The sequence below is a fragment of the Dendrobates tinctorius genome, unplaced genomic scaffold (assembly GCF_039654945.1).
Source record: "Dendrobates tinctorius isolate UK_male_01 unplaced genomic scaffold, ASM3965494v1 ptg000158l, whole genome shotgun sequence".
NCBI classification, from domain to species: domain Eukaryota; kingdom Metazoa; phylum Chordata; class Amphibia; order Anura; family Dendrobatidae; genus Dendrobates; species Dendrobates tinctorius.
The window spans coordinates 5807212-5830048 of record NW_027361825.1 but is presented as its reverse complement, the minus strand read 5'-3'; the positions used below and the strand labels follow the sequence as shown (position 1 = coordinate 5830048).

General features: G+C 40.9%; 1 protein-coding gene across 1 annotated transcript in view; it reads left to right on the top strand.

The window, feature by feature from the left end:
- LOC141051798 (uncharacterized) overlaps positions 1–22021 on the top strand; it is a 101765-nt gene extending 79744 nt beyond the window's left edge. The window contains exons 15-21 of the mRNA XM_073548830.1: positions 4418–4516; positions 7029–7081; positions 14249–14370; positions 14897–14946; positions 15027–15131; positions 19213–19314; positions 21916–22021. Coding sequence (XP_073404931.1) covers positions 4418–4516; positions 7029–7081; positions 14249–14370; positions 14897–14946; positions 15027–15131; positions 19213–19304 — 521 coding nt within the window. The 3' untranslated portion in view covers positions 19305–19314; positions 21916–22021. The remainder of the gene's footprint in view (positions 1–4417; positions 4517–7028; positions 7082–14248; positions 14371–14896; positions 14947–15026; positions 15132–19212; positions 19315–21915) is intronic.
- Positions 22022–22837: the final 816 nt, after the last annotated feature.

The following is a 22837-nucleotide window of genomic DNA, read 5'->3' as shown; positions in this document are numbered from 1 at the left end:
TACTATCTGTCGGCATCTGAATGAAAAGGGACTGTATGGTAGGAGACCCAGGAAGACCCCACTTCTTACCCCGAGACATAAAAAAGCCAGGCTGGAGTTTGACAAAACTTACCTGAAAAAGCCTAAAACGTTTTGGAAGAATGTTCTCTGGTCAGATGAGACAAAAGTAGAGCTTTTTGGGCAAAGGCATCAACATAGAGTTTACAGGAGAAAAAAAGAGGCATTGAAAGAAAAAAACACGGTCCCTACAGTCAAACATGGCGAAGGTTCCCTGATGTTTTGGGGTTGCTTTGCTGCCTCTGGCACTGGACTGCTTGACCGTGTGCATGGCATTATGAAGTCTGAAGACTACCAACAAATTTTGCAGCATAATGTAGGGCCCAGTGTGAGAAAGCTGGGTCTCCCTCAGAGGTCATGGGTCTTCCAGCAGGACAATGACCCAAAACACACTTCAAAAAGCACTAGAAAATGGTTTGAGAGAAAGCACTGGAGACTTCTAAGGTGGCCAGCAATGAGTCCAGACCTGAATCCCATAGAACACCTGTGGAGAGATCTAAAAATGGCAGTTTGGAGAAGGCACCCTTCAAATATCAGGGACCTGGAGCAGTTTGCCAAAGAAGAATGGTCTAAAATTCCAGCAGAGCATTGTAAGAAACTCATTGATGGTTACCGGAAACGGTTGGTCGCAGTTATTTTGGCTAAAGGTTGTGCAACCAAGTATTAGGCTGAGGGTGCCAATACTTTTGTCTGGCCCAGTTTTGGAGTTTTGTGTGAAACGATCAATGTTTTGCTTTTTGCTTCATTCTCTTTTGTGTTTTTTTTCATTTAAGACAAATTAAATGAAGATAATAATACCAAAGAATTTGTGTTTGCAATCATTTTCAGGAAGAAACTGATTATTATCTGACAAAATTGCAGGGGTGTCAATACTTTTGGCCACAACTGTAGGGGCAGTATTATAGTAGTTATATTCTTGTACATAGGAGCAGTATTATAGTAGTTATATTCTTAAATATAGGGGCAGTATTATAGTGGTTATATTCTTGTATATAGGGGGCAGTATTATAGTAGCCATATACTTGCACATAGGAGCAGTATTATAGTAGTTATATTCTTGTATATAGGGGACAGTATTATAGTAGCCATATACTTGTACATAGGAGCAGTATGATAGTAGTTATATTCTAGTATATAGGGAGCAGTATTATAGTAGTCATATTATTGTACATAGGAGCAGTATTATAGTAGTTATATTCTTCTACATAGGGGGCAGTATTATAGTAGTTATATTTTTGTACATGGAAGCAGTATTATAGTAGTTATATTCTTGTATGTAGGGACAGTATTATAGTAGTTATATTCTTATACATAGGGGGCAGTATTATAATAGTTATATTCTAGTACATAGGAGCAGTATAATAGTAGCTATATTCTTGTACATAGGGGCAGTATTATAGGAGTCATATTCTTGTACATGTGGAGCAGTATTATAGTAGTTATGTTCTTAAATATAGGGGCAGTATTATAGTGGTTATATTCTTGTATATAGGGGACAGTATTATAGTAGCTATATACTTGTACATAGGAGCAGTATGATAGTAGTTATATTCTAGTATATAGGGAGCAGTATTATAGTAGTCATATTCTTGTACATAGGATCAGTATTATAGTAGTTATATTCTTGTACATAGAGGGCAGTATTATAGTAGTTATATTTTTGTACATGGCAGCATTATTATAGTAGTTATATTCTTGTATGTAGGGACAGTATTATAGTAGTTACAGTGGGGAAAAAAAGTATTTAGTCAGTCAGCAATAGTGCAAGTTCCACCACTTAAAAAGATTAGAGGCGTCTGTAATTTACATCATAGGTAGACCTCAACTATGGGAGACAAACTGAGAAAAAAAAATCCAGAAAATCACATTGTCTGTTTTTTTTTCATTTTATTTGCATATTATGGTGGAAAATAAGTATTTGGTCAGAAACAAGCAATCAAGATTTCTGGCTCTCACAGACCTGTAACTTCTTCTTTAAGAGTCTCCTCTTTCCTCCACTCATTACCTGTAGTAATGGCACCTGTTTAAACTTGTTATCAGTATAAAAAGACACCTGTGCACACCCTCAAACAGTCTGACTCCAAACTCCACTATGGTGAAGACCAAAGAGCTGTCAAAGGACACCAGAAACAAAATTGTAGCCCTGCACCAGGCTGGGAAGACTGAATCTGCAATAGCCAACCAGCTTGGAGTGAAGAAATCAACTGTGGGAGCAATAATTAGAAAATGGAAGACATACAAGACCACTGATAATCTCCCTCGATCTGGTGCTCCACGCAAAATCCCACCCCGTGGGGTCAGAATGATCACAAGAACGGTGAGCAAAAATCCCAGAACCACGCGGGGGGACCTAGTGAATGAACTGCAGAGAGCTGGGACCAATGTAACAAGGCCTACCATAAGTAACACACTACGCCACCATGGACTCAGATCCTGCAGTGCCAGACGTGTCCCACTGCTTAAGCCTGTACATGTCCGGGCCCGTCTGAAGTTTGCTGGAGAGCATTTGGATGATCCAGAGGAGTTTTGGGAGAATGTCCTATGGTCTGATGAAACCAAACTGGAACTGTTTGGTAGAAACACAACTTGTCGTGTTTGGAGGAAAAAGAATACTGAGTTGCATCCATCAAACACCATACCTACTGTAAAGCATGGTGGTGGAAACATCATGCTTTGGGGCTGTTTCTCTGCAAAGGGGCCAGGACGACTGATCCGGGTACATGAAAGAATGAATGGGGCCATGTATCGTGAGATTTTGAGTGCAAACCTCCTTCCATCAGCAAGGGCATTGAAGATGAAACGTGGCTGGGTCTTTCAACATGACAATGATCCAAAGCACACCGCCAGGGCAATGAAGGAGTGGCTTCGTAAGAAGCATTTCAAGGTCCTGGAGTGGCCTAGCCAGTCTCCAGATCTCAACCCTATAGAAAACCTTTGGAGGGAGTTGAAAGTCCGTGTTGCCAAGCGAAAAGCCAAAAACATCACTGCTCTAGAGGAGATCTGCATGGAGGAATGGGCCAACATACCAACAACAGTGTATGGCAACCTTGTGAAGACTTACAGAAAACGTTTGACCTCTGTCATTGCCAACAAAGGATATATCACAAAGTATTGAGATGAAATTTTGTTTCTGACCAAATACTTTTTTTCCACCATAATATGCAAATAAAATGAAAAAAAAAACAGACAATGTGATTTTCTGGATTTTTTTTTCTCAGTTTGTCTCCCATAGTTGAGGTCTACCTATGATGTAAATTACAGACGCCTCTCATCTTTTTAAGTGGTGGAACTTGCACTATTGCTGACTGACTAAATACTTTTTTTCCCCACTGTATATTCTTGTACATAGGGGCAGTATGATAGTAGTTATATTCTAGTATATAGGGAGCAGTATTATAGTAGTCATATTCTTGTACATAGGATCAGTATTATAGTAGTTATATTCTTGTACATAGAGGGCAGTATTATAGTAGTTATATTTTTGTACATGGCAGCATTATTATAGTAGTTATATTCTTGTATGTAGGGACAGTATTATAGTAGTTATATTCTTGTACATAGGGGCAGTATTATAGTAGTTATATTCTTCTACGTAGTGTAAGGTAGCGCTGTCATTCACATAGGGGATCACTCGCTTGGCAGCCAAATTATCACGTCCGACACGGGTTTTCCACAAAATCATACCTCCATGCGGTTTATTAGGCATCATAAACCCACAGCGGAAACATAAAGTTCATATCAGCAGCATAGCGTCCATGACAGAGCTTCACTCTGTAAACCCTGTGGTCACACAGGTTGTGCACTGTTCAGTGCGCAGGCTCTCAAGCCTCACCACAGTTATATCCCCTTGCTGTCAGGGTTACCTCATGGCTGTTTCTCTCTGCAGACATTCATTCCCTCCTCTGGAAATTCTCAGGCACGTGCAGCCATTACTCACAGCATTCACAGTTATCAGGCAGGAAACCCCATCTTCCCAGCAGGACCTTCCACAACGGACCAACCGGGTCCAAGCATTCACCCATGTGACCTACCTACCCTGGCCACCTTATATGGTCCGTAGACACGCCCACCGGGTCACATGGCTAATACCTCATCACAGGTCCTTGAACCATTCTCACACTCTTTACAATATCGTTCTTAACCACACCCCTGGGTGGATTTGTAGGTAACTATTTCTGCCCGTCTCACCAGCTACCTGTAGTCTTCTCCCTGACACATTGAAACAGCTCCTCAGCAGTATCACTGCTGATCAACACACACATAAGTCTCCATCTCAAGGCCACCCACCTTGAGATACACAATGGTCATTCAGTATTCTGCCATTCATCCTCTCTCTTTTTTATGTATCTTTTCAACATAGGTCGCGCAGACCACTTTTCACCCATGGGTGAAATCAGTCAGTTTCTGAAATACGCGACTTGTCGAAACTTTAACAAAATTTTGATTCGTCAACCTGCCTGTGAGTATTGGACTGTTAGTATTCTGCCACCGATGTACGTGTGTGAGATGTGTCTGAGGGATGTGAACACGGTTCTCTGTATAAGCAATAGCAGATAGCGATAACTTACTAACTTGTGCCTCTAATCCTGATGCGCTGCACGGGATTAGTCCAGAAGGATGATGCAGTCATGAATTCCACAGGTTTTATTCACAGTACCTTGATGAGGTGAGATACCAGGGATGATGAAGGGATGGAGATGAGGTAGGAGTTAGTATTGCAAGCTAGAAGCATGAAGATAACAAGAGAATCCTCTCTCCAGTCATGAAGCATGTGTTGTCCAAGATGGCACTGACCAAGGAGAAGGAAATGAGATAAAGATGGTAGGAGTTGCAGAAAGAAAGGTATTATGGGTAAAGCCCAGTAATAATACTTGAATAACATAATATAACAACGGCCAGTAGATGGCAGCAAAGTACACAAATACAACACATAGAATTAAACCAAGTACATCAGATACAGTGGGGAAAAAAAGTATTTAGTCAGTCAGCAATAGTGCAAGTTCCACCACTTAAAAAGATGAGAGGCGTCTGTAATTTACATCATAGGTAGACCTCAACTATGGGAGACAAACTGAGAAAAAAAAATCCAGAAAATCACATTGTCTGTTTTTTTTTCATTTTATTTGCATATTATGGTGGAAAATAAGTATTTGGTCAGAAACAAAATTTCATCTCAATACTTTGTGATATATCCTTTGTTGGCAATGACAGAGGTCAAACGTTTTCTGTAAGTCTTCACAAGGTTGCCACACACTGTTGTTGGTATGTTGGCCCATTCCTCCATGCAGATCTCCTCTAGAGCAGTGATGTTTTTGGCTTTTCGCTTGGCAACACGGACTTTCAACTCCCTCCAAAGGTTTTCTATAGGGTTGAGATCTCGAGACTGGCTAGGCCACTCCAGAACCTTGAAATGCTTCTTACGAAGCCACTCCTTCGTTGCCCTGGCGGTGTGCTTTGGATCATTGTCATGTTGAAAGACCCAGCCACGTTTCATCTTCAATGCCCTTGCTGATGGAAGGAGGTTTGCACTCAAAATCTCACGATACATGGCCCCATTCATTCTTTCATGTACCCGGATCAGTCGTCCTGGCCCCTTTGACGAGAAACAGCCCCAAAGCATGATGTTTCCACCACCATGCTTTACAGTAGGTATGGTGTTTGATGGATGCAACTCAGTATTCTTTTTCCTCCAAACACGACAAGTTGTGTTTCTTCCAAACAGTTCCAGTTTGGTTTCATCAGACCATAGGACATTCTCCCAAAACTCCTCTGGATCATCCAAATGCTCTCTAGCAAACTTCAGACGGGCCCGGACATGTACAGGCTTAAGCAGTGGGACACGTCTGGCACTGCAGGATCTGAGTCCATGGTGGCGTAGTGTGTTACTTATGGTAGGCCTTGTTACATTGGTCCCAGCTCTCTGCAGTTCATTCACTAGGTCCCCCCGCGTGGTTCTGGGATTTTTGCTCACCGTTCTTGTGATCATTCTGACCCCACGGGGTGGGATTTTGCGTGGAGCACCAGATCGAGGGAGATTATCAGTGGTCTTGTATGTCTTCCATTTTCTAATTATTGCTCCCACAGTTGATTTCTTCACTCCAAGCTGGTTGGCTATTGCAGATTCAGTCTTCCCAGCCTGGTGCAGGGCTACAATTTTGTTTCTGGTGTCCTTTGACAGCTCTTTGGTCTTCACCATAGTGGAGTTTGGAGTCAGACTGTTTGAGGGTGTGCACAGGTGTCTTTTTATACTGATAACAAGTTTAAACAGGTGCCATTACTACAGGTAATGATTGGAGGAAAGAGGAGACTCTTAAAGAAGAAGTTACAGGTCTGTGAGAGCCAGAAATCTTGATTGCTTGTTTCTGACCAAATACTTATTTTCCACCATAATATGCAAATAAAATGAAAAAAAAACAGACAATGTGATTTTCTGGATTTTTTTTTCTCAGTTTGTCTCCCATAGTTGAGGTCTACCTATGATGTAAATTACAGACGCCTCTCATCTTTTTAAGTGGTGGAACTTGCACTATTGCTGACTGACTAAATACTTTTTTTCCCCACTGTAATGTCCTATAATGGCTGAATGTCTTTGCAAAAGATTAGCTAACAGCACAGTTAGAAATAGCCAAAGACTATTAGCTTAGATTGTGTGACAACCATGAAGTGAGTGGGCTTAAAATATGTTGTCCCATGCAACTTCTCTGTGGACAGTGTGAACTTTCATTTAGCATAGGAACTCTTACATAAGCAAATTCAGACTGGAGATACAGCCCAAGGGTCATAAGCGTAAACTACCACAAAAGAACTGTTAGGAATAAGAGGTTATTTTGTTTATCTATTAAGCCTACCCTTTTCTACTGGAATTACATCAGTTGTTTGATCTATGGCCTAACAGTTAACTAACCATATCATCAACTTCTGAGTCTTAGCCCAAGTTAGATTTTATAATTTGCTGTTGTTTTATTTTTTAGCGTTTTTATGTTCAGAGATGCCTGCTGAAGTTCATACTCTAGATGTACAAAAGGTAATATCTTTATAATGAAGTTATAAACTTGTTTGTTGTGGGCTTCGGTCCATTCCAACGAACCGAGGAAATTGCCCAGGCAACACAATATAGGGCTCTTGTCACAATGACATTGACTTTGCTCATTGATATAAAACTAGGACATAAAATGTATATTTTTAACCAAAATGAACAAGGTTGGGGTCTTAATTCATTATATGGTTGATTGCATCCAGTTTATCTAATCTACGTGCTCCATACCTCTTCTATCTAGAAGTTTAAGTCAAGAAGTAGCCATGTTAGCTTTCATGAGGGTAATGTTTCTGCCATCTGGTCACATAAAGCCTTTCTCTGTCTCTTGGATATTCGCTTCATTATAAAGAGTGATCACCATCAGAAATTTGCCAGACAGATCAAAATTTCCCCCATACTACAAATTTTTCGTATCAAAGTTAAGACAATATTATGAATTGTAGCTCAGTGATGTGTTATGAATGGGTCACCAAGGAGGAAAAAAACCTAAAACAAGCTAAGCCCCAGAAAAACCAGAGAGGTTGGTAACTGTGCAGATTGCAGATCCCTGATCCTAACCACACAACTAGCAGCAGCCGTGGAGCGTACCTACGATGAACCTAGACGCCTCGTCACGGCAGGAGGACTAAATAAGCCTAAAGCAAGAAAAGGGGAAAATTAACTGCCCCAGAGCAGACCCCAAAGGAAAGACAGCCCCCACACATGTATTGACGGTGAAACAAGATGAAAACACAAACACAGGCAGGAAAATAGGCTGAGCAAATGATGGGGCCCAAACTAACTAGAAAGGAGAGGAAAGGAAAGACACTGTCTGCAATCTGCCCAAAACCCTACAAAATAATGTTCAACACTTCTGATAACAAAATTAACCCTGAAGTCACTAGACTTCTCCCACTATATCAGTACTCTGAAATATTCTGAGACAGAGCAAAAAGAGGCCAATCTAATAAGGGACAAAAAGCAAATTGGCAAATACAGATAACTAAGAGTGGAAATTCAGCACAGCCCCAGCCGGGGCTGGCTGACCACACAAAAAACTGAATAGAACAACAAAATCAAGTGTGAACATTAGCAGAAAAACTTAGCTTGAGCTGACTGGAACAGAGCTGAGAACCAAAGACCTGACAAGCAGAAGGAATCACCAGCACCAGAGTAGGGCGTCGACTGTCTTAAATCCAATCTGAGATTCCTGAGGTCCAATCGTCATCCTCATTATCAGGTGGCAGATCTCTACTGATTAAATCAGCCTCACTACCTCCTGTTACCACCAGAGGGAGCCTGGAAGGAGAACTCACAACTGGTAGACCGGAAAATGAACTCACAACAGTACCCCCCCTTGAGAAGGGGTCACCGAACCCTCATCCACGCCACCAGGCCGATCAGGATGGGCCCGGTGAAAAGCACGAACCAATCTATTGGCATGAATATCAGAGGCAGAGACCCAAGAATTATCCTCCTGGCCATAACCCTTCCATTTGACCAAATACTGGAGTCTCCATCTAACCAAACGAGAATCCAATATTTTCTTTACCTCATATTCCACATTGCCTTCAACCAACACAGGGTCAGGAGGTGCTGCCATAGGAACCACTGGCTCAACAAACCTCTTCAACAGAGATTTGTGAAATACGTTATGGATCTTGAACGTAACTGGAAGAGCCAATCGTAAAGAAACAGGATTAAGAATCTCCAAAATCTTATAAGGTCCAATAAATCTTGGCTTAAATTTTGGAGATGCAACCTTTATGGGAATATTCTTAGACGACAACCAAACCATATCACCCACTTTAAACTGGGGACCAATGGTCCTATGCCGGTTGGAAAATCGCTGGGCCTTTTCCTGAGAGAGTGACAACTTATCCACCACTTGGTCCCATATCTGCTGCATTCTCTCAACCACAGTGTCCACTGTTATGAATGAGTCACCGTAGGAGGCAAAAACAGAAACACTACCTTCCTTCACCAGAAGAGGGAGTTCATCAGACCTCAATGGTGAAGGGGAAAATGAACTCACAACAGTACCTCCCCCTTGAGGAGGGGTCACCGAACCCTCATCCACGCCACCAGGGCGATCAGGGTGAGCCCGATGAAAGGCACACACCAATCTTTTGGCATGAATATCAGAGGCAGAGACCCAGGAATAATCATCCGGACCATAACCCTTCCACTTAACCAAATACTGGAGTCTCCGTCTAGCCAGACGGGAATCCAGTATCTTCTCTACCTCATATTCCATGTTACCTTCAACCAATACAGGGTCCGGAGGTGCCACCCCAGGAAAAACTGGTTCAACAAACCTCTTCAACAAGGACTTATGAAACACATTATGGATTTTAAATGTGACAGGAAGAGCCAAACGAAAAGAGACCGGATTAATAATCTCCAAAATCTTGTAAGGTCCAATAAATCTAGGCTTAAACTTAGGAGAAGCCACCTTCATAGCGATATTTTTTGATGATAACCAAACCATATCACCAACCTTAAACTGGGGACCAATGGTCCTATGTCGGTTGGAAAACCGCTGGGCCTTTTCCTGGGAGAGAGATAACTTATCCACCACTTGGTCCCAGATCTGGCGCATTCTCTCCACCACAGTGTCAACACCTGGGCAGGCAGAAGGCTCCACCTGCCCTGAAGAAAATCGAGGATGAAACCCAAAGTTACAAAAAAAAGGTGACATCAAAGTGGCAGAACTAGCTCTATTATTTAAAGCAAATTCGGCCAAGGGCAAAAATGAAACCCAATCATCCTGATCAGAGGAAATAAAATATCTCAAATACGACTCCAAGGTCTGGTTTGTTCTCTCCGTCTGCCCATTGGTCTGAGGGTGAAAAGCAGAGGAGAAGGACAACTGAATTCCCAGCTTGGAACAGAAAGTCCTCCAAAATCTAGACACAAACTGAACTCCTCTGTCAGATACAATGTTCTCAGGAATCCCGTGCAAGCGAACCACCTGTTGCAAAAACAGGGGCACCAACTCAGAGGAAGATGGCAACTTAGGGAGTGGTACAAGATGAACCATCTTAGAGAACCTATCACAATTCACCCAAATAACAGTCATTATCTGAGAGACAGGCATATCAGAGATGAAATCCATTGAAATATGGGTCCATGGCCTCCTGGGGACCGGCAAAGGCATCAACAACCCACTAGAGCGAGAACAAGGTTTAGACCGGGAGCAAGTCCCACAGGACTGCACAAAATTCCTGACATCAAAAGACAAGGCGGGCCACCAAAAAGACCGACTCACCAGATCTCTAGTACCAAAAATACCTGGATGACCAGCCAATGCAGAGCAATGAACTTCAGACATCACTCTCTTCTTCCACTGGTCAGGAACATACAACTTTCCACTGGGACAACGCTCAAGTTTGTCCTCCTGGAACTCTTCCAGAGCACGTCTCAAATCGGGCGAGATGGCAGAAAGAACTACCCCTTCGCCTAAGATGGTAGCAGGCTTGGTCACCACAGGAGAATCAGCAAAGAAGCTCCTAGAGAGAGCGTCAGCCTTGACATTCCTAGTGCCAGGAAGAAAAGAGACCACAAAATCAAAACATGTAAAAAACAAGGCCCACCTAGCCTGTCTAGGGTTCAAGCGTTTGGCTGACTCCAGGTAAATCAAATTCTTGTGGTCAGTGAGGACCACGACTTGATGTTTAGCTCCCTCCAACCAGTGTCTCCACTCCTCAAATGCCCATTTCATGGCTAACAGTTCCCGATTCCCCACATCATAGTTACGTTCAGATGGAGAGAACTTTCGGGAAAAGAAAGCACAGGGATTCATTTTAGATGTTACAGGATCCTTTTGGGACAAAACAGCTCCTGCACCAATCTCAGAAGCGTCCACCTCTACCTGGAACGGGAGTGAGACATCAGGTTGCCGCAAAACCGGGGCAGAAGTGAATCTTCGCTTCAGCTCCTGAAAGGAAGAAACAGCCTCCGGAGGCCAATTCAACACATCAGCACCCTTCTTAGTCAGATCAGTCAATGGCTTGGCAATACTAGAAAATTTTGCTATAAATTTCCGATAAAAATTAGCAAAACCTAAAAACTTCTGGAGGGCCTTCAAAGAAGTGGGCTGAACCCAATCATAAATGGCCTGTACCTTGGCCGGGTCCATTTCAATAATTGACGGAGACAAAATAAATCCCAAAAATGAAATCCTCTGTACCCCAAAAAGGCATTTCGATCCTTTGACATACAGGGAATTCTCCCTCAAGATCCGGAACACAGTCCGAACATGTTCCACATGAGAATCCCAATCCTTGGAGAAGATCAAAATATCATCCAGATAGATAATCAAAAATGTATCCACAAAGTCCCGGAAAATGTCGTTCATGAAGCACTGGAAGACAGAAGGGGCATTAGTGAGCCCAAAAGGCATCACCAGGTACTCAAAATGTCCCTCCGGAGTATTAAACGCCGTCTTCCATTCATCCCCATGCTTAATGCGGATAAGATTATACGCCCCCCTGAGGCCAGCAAGCACCTTTAACTCTGGAGAATAGATCCGAAATCAGGGGTAATGGATACTGATATTTAAAAGTAATTTTGTTGAGGGCACGATAATCAATACAAGACCTTAATGAACCATCCTTTTTGGCCACGAAAAAAAACCCGGCACCTAAGGGTGAAGAGGATGGTCTAATATGACCCTTCTCCAACGGCTCCTTAATATAGGATCGCATAGCCTCGTTCTCGGGTACAGATAAATTGAAGAGCCGACCCTTGGGAAATTTACACCCCGTGCTCAGTTCAATTGCACAGTCATAACTCCTATGAGGAGGCAAAGACGCAGACTCATTCTCACTAAATACATCATAAAAGTCCACCAAATAGTCAGGAACATCATGCGACTGAGGAGAGGTGGAAAAAACCGGAGCCTCACTAAGGGCACACCGACAACCCCAACTCACCACAGACACAGATTTCCAATCCAAAACTGGATTATGAATTTGCAACCAGGGAAACCCCAGAACAATGGTATGCAAATTATGCAACACCAAAAATCTGCAATTTTCTTGATGGTCTGGAGCGACCCGCATTACCACCTGGGTCCAAAACTGAGGTTTATTTTTCGCCAAAGGAGTAGCATCAATCCCCCTCAAAGGGATAGGCGTCCGCAGAGGTGTCATCGGAAATCCACAACGTTTAGCAAAGTCCAAATCCATCAGATTCAACGCTGCTCCTGAATCCACAAAAGCCTTAGTGGAAAACATAGATAAGGAGCAGATCAGAGTAACTGCCAAAAGGAACTTAGGTTGTACGCCACCCACAGCAAATGTGTGTGCAAAACGTTTCTGTCATTTAGGGCAGACAGAAATAGTATGAGAGGGGTCTCCACAGAAAAAACACAGCTTATTACGCCTTCTAAACTCCTAACGTTGCGCCCTAGACAAAACCCCATCACATTGCATAGGTTCAGACGTTTGTTCAAAAGGTGGTAGCGCCTCCCGTGTAGTTTTACGTTCACGTAAACACCGATCAATTTGAATGACCAATGACATAGAATCATCCAGACCAGGGGGAACAGGAAATCCCACCATAACATCTTTTTCGGTCTCTGATAAACCCTTCCGAAAGAGAGCTGCCAAAGCACTATCATTCCATGTAGTAAGGACCGCCCACTTTCGGAATTTTTGACAGTCAGAATCCTGACCCTGGTTTAATGCCAACAGGGTTCTCTCAGCTTGATCAACAGCATTAGGTTCATCATACAACAACCCCAAAGGCTTGAAAAAATACATCCACATTAGTCAGAATAGGATTTTCAGGTGTCAGAGAAAAAGCCCAATCCTGGGGATCGCAGCGCAGTAAGGAGATGACAATTTTAACCTGCTGCGCAGGGCTCCCCGATGAGTTAGGCTTCAAGGCAAGAAATAATTTACAATTATTTTTAAAATTCTGAAATTTAGACCGATCCCCAGAAAACACATTAGGAGTAGGGATCTTAGGTTCAGCAGCATGTGACTGAATGAAGTAGGTGGAAATTCCCTGCACTTCAACAGCAAGTTGCTCCACACGATCAGACAATTGCTTAATCTCAATTAGGAAAAAAAAAAATCCTCCTACGGCCCCAGAGAAAAAGAGGAAAAAATACATTAAAAAAAAAAAAAATTCTGACACTTTTTTTTTAACAACTTTTCCCTGCTTTTGAGTACCCTAGAATCTGCGGTATGGCTGGTGATTCTGTTATGAATGGGTCACCGAGGAGGAAAAAACCTAAAACAAGCTAAGCCCCAGAAAAACCAGAGAGGTTGGTAACTATGCAGATTGCAGATTCCTGATCCTAACCACACAACTAGCAGCAGCCATGGAGCGTACCTACGATGAACCTAGACGCCTTGTCACGGCAGAGGACTAAATAAGCCTTAAGCAAGAAAAGGGGAAAACTAACTGCCCCAGAGCAGACCCCAAAGGAAAGACAGCCCACACACATGTATTGACGGTGAAACAAGATGAAAACACAAACACAGGCAGGAAAATAGGCTGAGCAAACGATGGGGCCCAAACTAACTAGAAAGGAGTGGAAAGGAAAGACACTGTCTGCAATCTGCCCAAAACCCTACAAAATAATGTCTAACACTTCTGATAACAAAATTAACCCTGAAGTCACTAGACTTCTCCCACTATATCAGTACTCTGAAATATTCTGAGACAGAGCAAAAAGAGGCCAATCTAATAAGGGACAAAAAGCAAATTGGCAAATACAGATAACTAAGAGTGGAAATTCAGCACAGCCCCAGCCGGGGCTGACTGACCACACAAAAAACTGAATAGGACAACAAAATCAAGTGTGAACATTAGCAAAAAAACTTAGCTTGAGCTGACTGGAACAGAGCTGAGAACCAAGACCTGACAAGCAGAAGGAATCACCAGCACCAGAGTAGGGCGTCGGCTGTCTTAAATCCAATCTGAGATTCCTGAGGTCCAATCGTCATCCTCATTATCAGGTGGCAGATCTCTAATGATTAAATCAGCCTCACTACCTCCTGTTACCACCAGAGGGAGCCTGGTAGGAGAACTCACAGCTGGTAGACCAGAAAATGAACTCACAACAGTGATGTCATCCAGATAGTTTCTCATATAACTTTGATTGCATTGAATTTTCTGAAGTTGAATATTATTGTTAATATTTCTGCTGTATTTTCTCAGATTGCTGGTACATGGAAACTTGCTGCTATTGCCACCAATGCACCTGAAAGTGAAGTGTTGTTTCCAAGTGAAATGCAATTTACTGTTAATAATTTGGAGGTGACAATCACTGATGGCATCTGGTAAGAGACACATAGTTTGTAGACAGACACAATGTACCTGTTAATAAACAAAAAACTTAACAACGACAGCAGTGGTGCCAATGTCGAACCAGCCTTATGCAAGCTATTTGTCCTAATTTATTTCACTGGTCAAGACAGTGAGAACTAAAGCTTGCTCTGATGATGCCTCTGCTCTGTTATAGGTAACTCTTTACAGTGGTTTCCATTGGTTGCACTAGAAAAGACCCCACGGCGGTGCCACTTTTGTAGAAAAAGTGTAGAGCCACAAAGTTTTAAAAAAAAACTGCTGAGGCCATAAATAAAGGAATCGCAGTGCAGTCCACAAAGAAATCCTTGATTTTCATGAAGATTTTTCTATACATGTGCATGATTTATTCTTGTCTATGACATATTAATCACCCCACTGTGAGTAATATTACCTTAAATTTGTGTGCAATGTATAGAGAATTTCAAACTATTTCGATTTTTCTTCATCTGAATTTTATGTGGCGCATATTACAGTGCATTTATTGCTACACCATTGCAGGACAAAAAAAGCTGTGAAAGTAGAAAATAGAAGACTTCAGTATAGCAAAAGTAAGAACCATTTCACAGAACATGCTCTGAGCTTATTGGCTATTCAGTGCACTTCTCATGGATTTTTGTGTATTTCCCAGTTGGTGATAGTTGGATGGAAATGAGATTTTATGAACCTCTGGGGGAGTCCTTGTTGACCTGGATTGGGAATATCAAAGAGAAGAAGATTTCCTTGGTCCTCTTCTGTAAGTAACAGCCTATGTGAAAAATTAATTGGAAGTACCTTTGTTACATCATCAACTTCATGTAGAGTATTAGTGGTTGTTGGCTTGTAATATTTGGATTGTGGTGCTCAGTATCAAAAAGTTCATAGACGCGTGGAATATCCAACGTAAAGAGTAGGTAGATATGGATCACCTATTGAGTCTTTGATTAGTGAAATAGCTTTATTCAATACATATAGCCATAATTGAGAGGAAACCATTAAACATTACAAAAAGCATTAAACTGCAAAAATGCTTGTTTTTGCCAGCACTGTGCGAAAATATCATCTATGAAGATGGGTATAACCATATAAGGTTTATCAATAAGCAGATTAATTACTTAATGTAACGTCACGTACACAAATGTCATCAGTGGGAGGTGACTCCTGTAGCATTGCTTCAATGTACACCATGGAAATTTTGTTGAAAGTACAACCACACACCAGCGCATAAAGTCAGGGTCAGAGAAAAGTGGGAAAATTTAGTTTAACCAGTCAAGAACCTCAATCAGTACTGATCGCATGGATGATTATGGGAGGCAGCTCCATTTTTCATTTTCCCCCGTCAGGTTAGGATTAGTGATGAGCAAGTATGCTCGATGCTTGGGTTTTCCTGAGCATGCTCGGGTGACCTCAAAGTATTTTGGCATGCTTGGAGATTTAGTTTTTGTTGACGCAGCTGCATGATTTCTTCTAGACAGCCTGAATACATGTGGGTGGGGGTTGTCTAACAAATAGGCAATCCCCACATGTATTCAGGCTGTCTAGTAACCGGAAATCATGTAGCTGCGTCAACAAAAACTAAATCTCCAAGCATGCCAAAATACTTTGAGGTCACCCGAGCATGCTCAGGAAAACCCAAGCATCGAGCATACTTGCTCATCACTAGTTAGGATATATTCAAGTTGTATCATAGCACACATCTGAACATTTTACATTTTTCAAAAGGAACAAAATACGAAAAAGTAATAAAAATGCTGAATTAATAAAAACACAAACAAGTGAGGAATCCCTGCACTTCCAATGACCAAATGCAACGTATAATAAAAGACAATGAGCAAAAGAATGATTAGCAAGCGGTCAATGCTACATTTCCAGGCGGAATAACTGATGTGAATATTTACCAGAAGTGTCAGAGAGATTCCTTTATTCGAACATTTGCTTTTATTCACTGTAAGTGATGATGTAGTATGTGCTCCTGTGAGTCACAGGTTCGGTTGCAACCATAATGAGTAATATCTCAGAATACACCTTTAGGTTCTGGTAATGAAACCTTGGGTATCACAGTCAGCACATAGGTAAAATAGAGAAAAACTTCTCTCAAACGGGAACTGTACTTTTAGCAAACTTTGCTTAAATCAATTGTACAAATGAACATAAGAAAAGTTGTAATATTCAATCTCTTGATAAAGTATTCAAACCTCGTGAACTTTCCCCATTTTTTAACATTACATCCATAAACTTACATGTTTTTTATTGTTATTTTATGTGATGTCAATAGAAAGTAGCAAGGAATTATAAAGGAAATTATACAAAGTATTCTAAATATTTTAAAAATATAAATCTGAAAATTGCGGGGTGCATTTGTATTGAGCCCCCCTTAGTCAATACTTTGTAGGATCACTTTTCGCTGTAATTACTGCTGCAGTCTTTTGGGGTCTGTCTCTTCCAGCTTTGCACATCTAGAGGTGACATTTTTGGCCGTTCTTCTTTGCACACTCGCTCTCACTCAGTGAGATTGGATGGAGACATCTGTGATCAGCAACTTTTAAGTACCAATGGGATTTAGATCTGGACTGTGACTGGGCCGTTCACACACATGTATAAGTCTTGATCTAAACCCTCCATTGTAGCTCTGACGGTATGTTTAAGGTCTTTGTCCTGCTGTCCTATGCACCAGTCTCAAGTCTTTTGCAGCCTATAACAGGTTTTGCTCCAGGATTGTCCTGTATTTAGCTCCATCCATATTTCCATCAACTCTGACTAGCTTCCCTCTCCCTACTGAAGAAAAGTCTCCCACAGCATGATGCTGCCACCACCATGTGTGACAGTAGGGATGGTGTTTTCAGGATGATGTGCAATATTAGTTTTCTGCCACTCAAAGCATTTTGCATTTAGTCAAAAAAAGTTCTACTTTGGTCTCATCTGATCAGAGCACCTTCTTCCACATGCTTTTTGTATCTGCTACATGGCAATTTGCAACTGAAAACAGGAGTTCTTATGGCTTTAAAAAAAAATGTCTTTCTTCCTGCCACTCTTCCATAAAGGCCAGATTTGTTGAATATACAACTAACTGTTGTCCTGTGGATCTCTGCAATTCTTCCAGAGTGGCCATGAACCTATTGGCTCTCCTTGCTTGGTATGTCAGTTTAGGTAGACGGCCATGCCTTGATAAGTTTTCAGTTGTGCTATACTCCTTCCATTTTTAGATCATGGATTGAACAGTACTCCATGAGATGTTCAGATCTTGGGTTACTTGTATATAGCCTAACCCTGCTTTACTCTTCTCTTCTTTATCTCTTACCTGTCTGGTGTGTTCCTTGTATTTCATTATGCTGTTTGATCCCTAATGTTCTCAAACCTCTGAGGTTTTCACAAAACAGCTGTAGAGAAGAGATTACATCACTAATTGTGTGAATTTTGGAAGCAATTGGCTACTCAGGATTTTATTTAGGGGTATCAAACTACAGGGGTGACTGAATACAAATGGAAGTCACAATTTTCAGATTTATATGTTGAAAAATAATAAGAAAACAATTTAGCATTTCCTTTACACTTCACAAATACTTGTTACTTTGTTTTGGCATCACAGAAAATAAAATACATTTGATATATATTTAATAATTATATGTTACTTACACTTATTTTGTATGTGTTTTTTTCATATTTCCTGTTCACCACAGAAGACTTTTCAGCAGTCTCATTATCATTGCAGACAGGATTACAATGAGAGGGCTTTTAAACAAAAGGGTTTTGAATTATTCTATTGTTGCTAATATACATGTGGATTTCCTGAAAGAACAAGAAGCACAAGTCTAGAATTAGCCGCAGCTGCCAGTGTGAAAGTAGTAAGGTTTCAATTAATGAAATGTGATGTGAAAAATAAAAAAAAATTACCCCAAAAATTAAAAAAAAATACATTTATCATAAAAACTTGACTTAAACAATAGGTAATTTTCTGATGACACATTCACTTTAAGAGATTTTTTTTTCCCAACATTATCTCTGTACTAACTGTCATCACACAGGTTTCATTACCAGACGATTCAGGTGTATTCAGAGATATTACTCATTACAACTGCAACTGTGTCTGTGACTCACAGAAGCACATGAAATATCATCAATTAAAAGGAAAAAAGCAAAAACAATCATTTTATAAATGAATCGCACCAACATTTCTGGTAAATATAAATACCTGTAATACTTCTGTGGGAAGAAGACCAACAGGGTTAAAAAAAAAGGTTCTGGTGGTACTGATGAAGGAATGATGGTGATGGCATTAATATGTAAATGTTTAGTTACACAGTATTTTTTTTTTTTTTAATAAGTCTTGTCTTTTCAGCCAAGTGGGCATGTTCCTCAACTCATCTCTGTGGGTGTGTTTTGAGTACCACACCCAGTTGGCTATAAAGGCTAGATTTTCTATGCAGAGAACTTAGTGCCATATCTCAAGAACAGAGATGAATAGGAACAAATGGAAAACATCACCAGATTCAGGAGAACAGCATCTTTTACATCAGTGAATAAAAATTACATATTTATGGGAAGTGACAATTTCTCTTTAGAGGGGGTGCTGTTATTGGATCTACCCTTTCAGGTGGATGGTACTCCTCAGGAAACATTTTATTGACACTACTTAGGAGGACTGTTATTAGGTAACATGGATGGTACTTCTGGGCCATTAACATTGGAGTTATTTACATCATCAGATCGCCATGGGATTTTATGCGACTCTTGTTAGACACTTGGAAGCTCAGGTTTAGCACCTCTAAATCCTCTATAATTCCGCCCTTAGATAACTTTTAACTGTTTTTTAATCATTCATTGATTTGTGTCTGTTACAGCTAAATCCGGCAACGCCAAACCCGATGAGCTCACAAGGTTTAAACACTTTGCAGCCTGTTTGTCAATCCGCGTGGTGTTTCTGAAGGAGTAGAGGCAACGGGGTAACTACTATAATGGGGTAACTAGTATCGAGGCAAAAAACAGGCAAATAGTAGAGGGATTCCTGACACATAAAGGGATTGTCCAGTAGTTGAGAAAAAAAGATGAACATGCTCTAACTATAAAAATGAGAACTTACCACCTTACTCACCCACCGATGGGACAAGCCTATTGATTGGCCACTGAGGTTAATACTAGCTCCCCTTAGTGCTGGAGGTGGGTGGGATACAGAAAAGGAAAGCTCCTGTATTCAAATATATTATGTAAATATTGAAGGTACTTTTGGCAATATTTCAGAAAACTTTTTTTTACCTTGACTTCTGTGTGCGCCCCTACTACTATAAGCCTCAATTATTTTGTTGAGAGTAACGCTTTTCAGTGGCTTAAACATATGGAACGGTGACATGTTCTAATCAAGGACAGGGACAAAACCCTATAACACAATTTACAGAGGTTTTCCGGGACTTTTCTATTGATGAGCTAGCCTTAAGATAGGTCATCGATATCTGATCGGTAGGGATGCAACACCCGGTAGCCCTGCCAATCAGCTGTTCCCTGTGTATCGAGTTGCAGAGCTCTGTCAATGATATACTGGATGTGGCCGGGTATTGCATGTCTGCCCTGTAATCAAATAAATATGGGGTGAATGTCTGGCACCCAGCTGTTGCCAATATTCCAATGATACACCTGTGCTGTACAATTCCGCAACTCAGCACACCTGACCGCCTTTGGAACCGGACACAGCTGATCAGTGAGCGTACCGGGTGTCCCACCACCACTGATCAGATATTGATGACCTACAGTTGTGGCCAAAAGTATTGACATCCTTGCAATTTTGTCAGATAATACTCAGTTTCTTCCTGAAAATGATTGCAAACACAAATTCTTTGGTATTATTATCTTCATTTAATTTGTCTTAAATGAAAAAACACAAAAGAGAATGAAGCAAAAAGCAAAACATTGATCATTTCACACAAAACTCCAAAAATGGGCCAGACAAAAGTATTGGCACCCTCAGCCTAATACTTGGTTGCACAACCTTTAGCCAAAATAACTGCGACCAACCGCTTCCGGTAACCATCATTGAGTTTCTTACAATGCTCTGCTGGAATTTTAGACCATTTTTCTTTGGCAAACTGCTCCAGGTCCCTGATATTTGAAGGGTGCCTTCTCCAAACTGCCATTTTTAGATCTTTCCACAGGTGTTCTATGGGATTCAGGTCTGGACTCATTGCTGGCCACCTTAGAAGTCTCCAGTGCTTTCTCTCAAACCATTTTCTAGTGCTTTTTGAAGTGTGTTTTGGGTCATTGTCCTGCTGGAAGACCCATGACCTCTGAGGGAGACCCAGCTTTCTCACACTGGGCCCTACATTATGCTGCAAAATTTTTTGGTAGTCGTCAGACTTCATAATGCCATGCACACGGTCAAGCAGTCCAGTGCCAGAGGCAGCAAAGCAACCCCAAAACATCAGGGAACCTCCGCCATGTAGGGACCGTGTTCTTTTCTTTGAATGCCTCTTTTTTTCTCCTGTAAACTCTATGTTGATGCCTTTGCCCAAAAAGCTCTACTTTTTTCTCATCTGACCAGAGAACATTCTTCCAAAACGTTTTAGGCTTTTTCAGGTAAGTTTTGGCAAACTGCAGCCTGGCTTTTTTATGTCTCGGGGTAAGAAGTGGGGTCTTCCTGGGTCTCCTACCATACAGTCCCTTTTCATTCAGACGCCGACGGATAGTACGGGTTGACACTGTTGTACCCTCGGACTGCAGGGCAGCTTGAACTTGTTTGGATGTTAGTCGAGGTTCTTTATCCAACATCCGCACAATCTTGCGTTGAAATCTCTTGTCAATTTTTCTTTTCCGTCCACATCTAGGGAGGTTAGCCACAGTGCCATGGGCTTTAAACTTCTTGATGACACTGCGCACGGTAGACACAGGAACATTCAAGTCTTTGGAGATGGACTTGTAGCCTTGAGATTGCTCATGCTTCCTCACAATTTGGTTTCTCAAGTCCTCAGACAGTTCTTTGGTCTTCTTTCTTTTCTCCATGCTCAATGTGGTACACACAAGGACACAGGACAGAGGTTGAGTCAACTTTAATCCATGTTAACTGGCTGCAAGTGTGATTTAGTTATTGCCAACACCTGTTAGGTGCCACAGGTAAGTTACAGGTGCTGCTAATTACACAAATTAGAGAAGCATCACATGATTTTTCGAACAGTGCCAATACTTTTGTCCACCCTCTTTTTTATATTTGGTGTGGAATTATATCCAATTTGGCTTTAGGACAATTCTTTTTGTGTTTTTTCATTTAAGACAAATTAAATGAAGATAATAATACCAAAGAATTTGTGTTTGCAATCATTTTCAGGAAGAAACTGAGTATTATCTGACAGAATTGCAGGGGTGTCAATACTTTTGGCCACAACTGTATCCTAAAGATGGGCCATAAGTATAAAAATACCAGACAATCCCGTTAACCCTATTACATTAGTGCCCCATGCCACCAGGGATTTACAATTAAATGTTTCACTACCGTAGACCAACAGAGATACTGACATTACTACTGAGAATTTACTTGTTTTTCTTATTATTTGTGGTTGCAGATGAAATATTTTCAAGCTTCAAGAGGCTTTATGGAATCATGTGGTCTGGTGGAGAAGAATCTTCAATGTGTTTTTAACTAATATTAATAAAAATGATTTTAATTTAGATTTCGCCTTCACCATATTTGTGGATGGGGGAGGGTCATTGGCCACAAAATCATACAGCTAGCCCACAGACAGTAATAGTTATAGTTTTACTAATAGTTGCCATCTGCCAATGTGATGGAATAAGACCCGGAGAGGACAACTGGTGAGCAATAGAAAAAATAGAAATGGTCCAAAAATAAAAGACTATGGTGCGGAGGCTAATAATATGGTAAAGAGATTTATACAGAAGGGGTACAATGAAAACTCACTAAAAAGAACAAGTGAGGATGGAGAAAGAAATTGAGAAACCGTCAAAAAATCATTGAAACAAATAGATGTGAAAAATTATTTTAATATCCCTATAATAATTACAATGCAGTTCCTTTTGGGGAATAAAAAAGTAGAAAAACACTAGAGGGCGATTTCATACGCCGGATATCTAAAATTGGGAGCAGATGAATTTTTGAATTGAACACATTTATGTCAGCTGGTTTAAAGAGTGAAATAGAGCTATTTGCATTTGTGGATAAATAAGTAAATAATAGTGAAAAAAAAGTAAAAAAAAGAGTAAATAATAGTAAAAAAGTACGTAATAGTAAAAAAACACTTAAAAAAAAACTTCAGCCAATCACTATTGATTCCTAGCTATATAGGTTCACACTGCCCTGCATATTGGTAACCCATTTAGAAGAGGAGTGATATAATTTAAACGCATAGGATTACAGACATATATTGTTTTATTTTATTTTTTTTGTAGGGTGGTGTTTTCTCAGTGGATGGCCTGGATCAGCCTGACCGGCCGGTGCGGCTTTGTTTCACCTATTAAAACCTTTTT